Source organism: Nannospalax galili, unplaced genomic scaffold (assembly GCF_000622305.1).
Source record: "Nannospalax galili isolate Female #2095 unplaced genomic scaffold, S.galili_v1.0 scaffold269, whole genome shotgun sequence".
Taxonomy (NCBI): Eukaryota; Metazoa; Chordata; class Mammalia; order Rodentia; family Spalacidae; genus Nannospalax; species Nannospalax galili.
In genome coordinates, this window is record NW_008359530.1 from 1,088,695 (window position 1) to 1,095,381 (window position 6,687).

Sequence of the window (6,687 nt, forward strand, 5' to 3'; positions counted from 1 at the left end):
CAGAATAAAATTTAAACTCTAAGCCACAAAGCTTCAGATAGAAATAACATATGAAACAGAACCTGTGATGCTTATTGTCTTCAATAAATAGAACTATCTTCAAGTAGGAAAAGAAAGTATATTGAAAGACAATGAATATAAGATCTGAAATCAGCACTTATCAGAAATGTCTGTGGTTAATATATTTAAAAAACATTCAAGCAGGCTGATGAATCAGCACGCTTTGGTTGAGGTAGGCAGATCTTTGTGAGTTCCAGGCCAGCTGGGGCTACAGGGAGAACCTGTTTCAACCCCCCTCTGCCCCCAAAGTATTTTTTTCTAAATACTAAATGAAAACAAAAACAAGTATCATAACTTATCCATCAAATAGGAAACTTTAAAAAATGATTATATGTACTAATTGTGCACATTTATAAAACGGGAATGCTCAGATTTTACTAGAGGTTTTTTTTTTTTTTAAACCTTCTAGTTATATATACATAAAACCTTAAAACATATCCATCTATCTCCCACTCAGTAATACAACATCTAAGAACAGACTCTGAAGAAACACCAGATCAAGAACAAAAATATATACACAGTGGGGAAAGACAAGTCAGTTTTAATTGTAATAGTTGTGGAGACAAGCTCCTGTTCACCAGTGAGGGATGGGCTGATAAACTGTGATGCAGCCAAGAGGCTGCAGGATGTCAAGGTTCTAAACAGTAACACAAGCATAAAAATGTTGTTAAAAAATGAGGAAAAGGGTTAGAGGGGAACTATATACACATTGCATGAGTTGGGTAGAGAAATACACACCCACAGGAACCTAGAAAGGCACAAACCAAATGTTAACGTTTACTATTTCTGGAGTAAATTACAGGTGAGCTGTGGCTTCTCTTTCACTGCTTGGCTCTCTCAAGTATTTTTATAGCAAATATGCATTGCTTTATAATTGGAGAAATACAATAAACAATACTTTGGGGGAAAACATTGACTATATAAAAATCCAAAGCTATACTTTTTCCATTTTTCTAGTTTTTAAACTACCAAGAATCAAAATATCTAAATCTGAGCTTGGCGTGGTGAGACACACCTCTAATCCTAGCACAAGGGTTACAGAGGCAGGAGGATTGTCCTAAGTTCAAGGCCAGCCTGGGCTACATAGCAAAAGCTTGTCAAGACAAAATAACAACAAAACCTTAAATCTATGTGAGTAAAAAGAAAACATCTTTAATCTAGGAAAAAAGATACTTATCACATATAAGATGGGTAGAAATATTGTTTTATTGGAGAAACGTCTAAGTTATTTCCCTTTTTAGAAATCCTAAACAGTGTCCAAGAAGAAAGTATGCGCATCCTCACAAGGACAGTGAGGTTGACAGTAGGGTGGCAACACCCAATGCACACAGCCTTAGAAAGAATGCACCTGCCTTCTGAGCTAAGGAAGTAAACTGTGGATGTCATAAATAAGATTTCCTTACTTTATAAGGAAGAACCAAGATCCTGTTTCTATGAATATTAAATACAAAATACAAAACACTCTCTGACCCAGATGAGGGGGAAAAATCCTTCTTTCAATATCTCAAGTCTCATGCAATAAAATCCAAAGGTCTGTTGAATCCACCTTTTCGATTCATGTACTGCCTATGAAAGAAGAGAAAAATTGTTTTTAAGAATTTGGACTCATGTTCTAAAAACTTATAAAACGATTAACATACCTCAAGAATTAAAACTAACCTCACCTTAGAACAGCAAGGTTTTAGCAGGGTATGGTGGTATGTGTCTAACTCCAGCATCACAGAAGCTGAGGCACAGCCCAGTCTGTGATACATATAGACAGACCCCGTGTCGACACCAGGGCTGGTGAGATGGTTCAGCATTTGCTTTCCAAGCATGAGGACCCAGAACCATGTAAAAAGCTGGGCACTGCTGGACATGTCTGTAACCCCAGCAGTGGGGGGCTGGTGGATGCTGAGAGCTGACAGGCCTAACCAAAGCCAGACATGTCTCAAGGCAGTAACAGGAAGAGCTACTTGATCACATGTAAATTGGAAGGTAATTTTAACATATCAGAATATAAGCAGGGAAGATAGTATTTCACTAAACCAGAGGAAAGAGCAGGAGCCAGGCTTGGTGACACATGCCTATAATCCCTAGCATTTGGGAGATGGAAGCAGAAGTATTGGTCATAGTTATCCTTAGCTACATAACAAGTCTGAGGCCAGTCTGGGCTACATGAAATAGTCTCAAAAACAAAACAAAAGGAAAAAAATTAAAAGACTGACTATCAAGAGCCAGTATGGCAAACTTTCTCTCTCCCCTCCCTTCCCCCCTCCCCTCTCCCTTCCTGCCCCTCTCTTTTTTCAATCGTTTTTATGTGTATGAGTGTATTGACTGCATGTATGTGAGTGCACCTGTGTCATGCAATGCTGCGGAGGTCAGAAGAGGGCATCGGATTCCCCTGGAACTGGAGTTAAGGACAGTTTGTAGCCACCATGTGGGTGCTGAAAATTGAACCGGGGTCCTCTGCAAGAGCAGTCAGTGCTCTTAACCGCTGATCCATCTCTCCAGCCCCAACTGCTACATTTCTTAAACACACACAATTATCCTGTAATAAAATTCATTCTTTCCAAATCTGAAATTGAGTTCAAGCACAAACATGGGATGTGGAGTGTACACACCTGTACTTCCTCTTCTGAGACACGTTTATGGCGTAGGCATTTACAGAGCCATCTACCTTCTTTCCCTGGAGAAAAACAGAAAGAGCACATTAAAAACCTGGATCAAAGGGATGGATCATATAGACACAATTTTAGTGGCAAGAGCCATTCAAAGTAAAGGGCCCAATGAAGGAGATTTTCAGATCTAGATGATACCCCATGAACTATCAAGTGTTACAACTTTGTTCACATTTTTATAGTCATATATAATCAATTCTGTATTTTTTTTTTGGGGGGGAGTGTCTTTTTGAGACAGGGTCTCCCTGTAGCCCCAGCTGGCCTGGAACTCACTATGTAGACCAGTTTGGCCTTGAACTCACAGAGATTCACCTGCCTCTGCCTCCCAGGTGCTGGGATGAAAGGCGTGCGCCACCACACCCAGCTCAATACAGTATTTAAATCAACAAACATACAGAACTGTCAGTGTACTTAGTGGTAGGGTGCTTGCCCACCATGTACAACTATCAGCACCACAAAACAAAATCAATCAACCAACACTTATGGTTCACATGTGATACGCAAGGCATGTTGGGAAATAATAGATTCTAACCTCTTATCAAAGAATCCTTTGAAACGAGATAAAAGCTGTGGGTATTATCTCTGAAAATATTCTCATTTATACAAAATTTAACCTTAGCTGGTAATTCTCCAATTACAGCTGAGACAAGAGTCCATGTGTTTAACTCTCATCTCTTTTAAAAATTTTTTATCTTATTTTATTTGTATTTTTATCTGTATAAAGGTATTGCCTACGTGTGTGTAAGTGCACCTGTATCATGCAAGGCCCTCGGAGATCAGAAGGCATTGTTGGATCCCCTGGCACTGGAGTTGTGGATGGTTGTTAGCCACCATGTGAGTGCTAGGAAATTGAATCTGGGTCCTCTGCAAGAGCAGCCAGTGCTCTTAACTGCTAAGCCATCTCTCCAGCCCTTAATGCCCATTTCTTGCAAAAATGATTAACACTTTGACATTGAGCTCAGGAGTCAGAACTTGGAACAAGTGTAAAGCTGGGTTATTAGTGCTGGCCTTTCCAAATGTGCACCTGCCCTCTTTCCATGTTGTTCATGCTCCATGTAGCCGACAGCTGAGCTCACATCCTGTTCCCATTTGCCCCCATGCTGTTGTTCATGTCTGAATTACCTTCCCTGTCCCCATCCAAGCTACAGTTAGTTGGGCCATCCAGTTCAAGGCCCAAATCAAATGGTCCAGCTGCTGAGCCATTGTATTAGTCACTTTTCTGTTGCTGTGATAGAAACACTGACCCAAGCAATTTATAGAAGGAAGGGTTTATTTGAGCTTATGGTTCCAGGGGAATTACAGCCCTTCATGGCAGAGAGGCATGGTGGCTGCAGGTGGCTGGAGCAGGAGCAGCAGAAGCTAAGATCTCACATCATCACGCAGGCACAGGAAGCAAGAGAGCGACTGGAGATCTGGCATCGCTTAAGAACTCTCTAAGCCCACCCCCAGTGAAGTGCTTCCTCTAGGATAGCCACACCTTCTAAAAACCTCCCCAAAGAGCCCCATCATCTGGGGACAAAAATATCCAAATACAGGGATGGAGAAATGGCTCAGTGGTTAAGAACACTGGTGGTTCTTACAGAAGACTTGGGAATTGAATCCTAGCACCCACATGTCAGCTAACAACTGTCCATAACTCCAGTTACAGGGGATCCAATGGCCTCTTCTGTCCTCCATGGGTTTTGCACAACACAGGTGCACTCACCTACATGTAGGGAGTACATGTATACACATAAAATAAAAATAAAAAGTTTATTAAAAACAAAAAAAGTTGATTCACCCTTCTATCTCCCCCAGATGTCTCTCCTAGTTTGGGTCCTGTCCCATTCCTTGTCTTGGGGCCCCAGACACCTGGGGAACCAATACTGCTTCCTGATCCTTTTCATCCAGACCAACTTAGTGCCTTCTCCCGGCCCCAGGAGCACTGCTTCTGGGCCTGGACCCGCCCTCACCTCCCTCTGCTTCCCTGGACCTGCACCACCTGCCAGCCTCTTTCCTCTTTCCTTTGCATCCAGACCAACCCAGCTCCTCAGTGCAGTACCAAGGAGTCCTTGGGGCCTCTTCCCGCCCCATCTGCCTTTGCATCTCTGGGTGGCAAGGCCACCAGATGCCCTAGACCAGCATCTTTCCTGGGCCAAGCTGCCAGTCCAGTCCAACCCCCAAATTCCTGAGGTCAAAATCGTTCCTGGAGGGATCCAGACCTTAGGAGAAAGCCTGAAAACATCTGACCCTCACCTGAATTGGGCCTCTGTGGGAACTCCTGAAGACAAAAGCAATTAGGCCACTCAAATATAAAATCAAAAGAGAAAACTAGAACCTTAGATGAACCAGCTTTTCATCTCCAAAAAGTAAACCACAAAGACACATAAAGTTCACAAGAAGAAGCAGACCTAAAAAAAAACAAGAGTCAGAAACTACAAAAGAAATTCACATGTCAAAATCACAGAGAAAAAATAATAACATGAAAAACCAAAATAACATATCCCCACCAAATACCAGTAATCCTCTAGAGGAGCACAATGAGAATCCTCTAGAGACTATGCAGGACATGGAACTCAAAAGAACATTTATAAATATAGTAAAAGAACTCAGTGAATTTAAAGAACACACAAAGAAATCAAAGAACTGAGGAAGATAGGGATAAACTTCTGAATGAATTCAGAAAAGAGTTAGAAATATTGAAGAATACTCAGGCTGAAATGAAGAAGGAAGTGAAACACTCAGTAAGACAATCAGAAACGACAGGAGAAAGCTTCAACAATAGGATGAACAAAACTGAAAACAGAGTATCAAGACTGGAAGATAAAGTGGATGAACTGGACCACTCAAGCAAAGATTATGAAAAATTTAAGAAATCACAAGAATGGAATATGCAGGAATTGTGTGACACCATAAAAAGACAAAACTTAGGAATCATAGGCATATAGGAAGGGGAAGAATCCCAGGATAATGGCATGGACCAGATCTTCAACAGAATCATTGAAGAAAATTTCCCCAAATTAAAGAAAGACATGCTCATATAAATACAAGAAGCATATAGAAAACCAAACAGACAGGAACAGAAAGAAACTCTCCACAGCACATCATAGTAAAAACACTACACGTACAAAACAAAGAGACAATACTTAAAACTTACTGTAAGAGGAAAAATAACAACAACAACAAAACCTTCAGAATTACAGAAGACATGCCCATACAAATACAAGAAGCATATAGAACACCAAATAGACAGGACCAGAAAAGAAACTCTCCACAGCACATAATAGTAAAAACACTAAATGTACAGAACAAAGAGACAGTACTGAAAGCTGCAAAAGAGAAACAACAAGTCACATATAAAGGAAAACCCATTAGGATCACAGCTGACTTTTCAATGCAAACTATGAAAGCTAGAAGAGCCTAGACCAAACTATTCCCAGTTTTAAATGACCACAGATGCCAACCCAGATTACTATACCCAGCCAAAATGTCTATTACAGTTGAAGGGGAAAGAAAAATCTTCCATGACATAAAGAGGCTGAAGGAATTCATGTCCACAAAACCAGTCTTCAGAAAGTTCTGGAAGCAATATAAAGAGCTAAAGAAAGGAATGACTATACACAAGGGGTTGCAGAAAGATATCTTATGAAGGTATAACTGTGGAAAAGTACAGCTATATCAAGAATGTAAACAGAAATAAAAATGACAGGATTCAATAGTCATCTTTCATTAATAACTTTAAATATTAACAGACTGAACTCCCCAGTGAAAAGACACAGAGACTATGTGAATGGATTGAGGAACAAAACCCATCTTTTTGTTGTCTGCAAGAAACTCATCTCACTTTCAAGGACAGACACTATCTCAAAGTGAAAGGATGGAAAAAAATATACCAAGCAAATGACACTAAGAAAAAAGAAGGCGTAGCAAATCTAATAGACTTAAAACTAAAACTAATCAGAAGAGACAAAGAGGGCCACTTCATTCT

The 6,687-nt window shown here is 40.4% G+C and overlaps 1 protein-coding gene across 1 annotated transcript in view; it reads right to left on the minus strand.

Annotated features, from left to right (window-relative positions):
• Window positions 1–584: 584 nt before the first annotated feature.
• Window positions 585–6,687, minus strand: part of Snrnp27 (small nuclear ribonucleoprotein U4/U6.U5 subunit 27) — a 24,690-nt gene continuing 18,587 nt past the window's right edge. Inside the window, exons 5-6 of the mRNA XM_008823258.3 lie at window positions 2,664–2,728; window positions 585–1,626 (exon numbers count right to left, since the gene is read on the minus strand). Of these exons, the coding sequence (XP_008821480.1) occupies window positions 1,572–1,626; window positions 2,664–2,728 (120 nt within the window). The 3' untranslated portion in view covers window positions 585–1,571. The remainder of the gene's footprint in view (window positions 1,627–2,663; window positions 2,729–6,687) is intronic.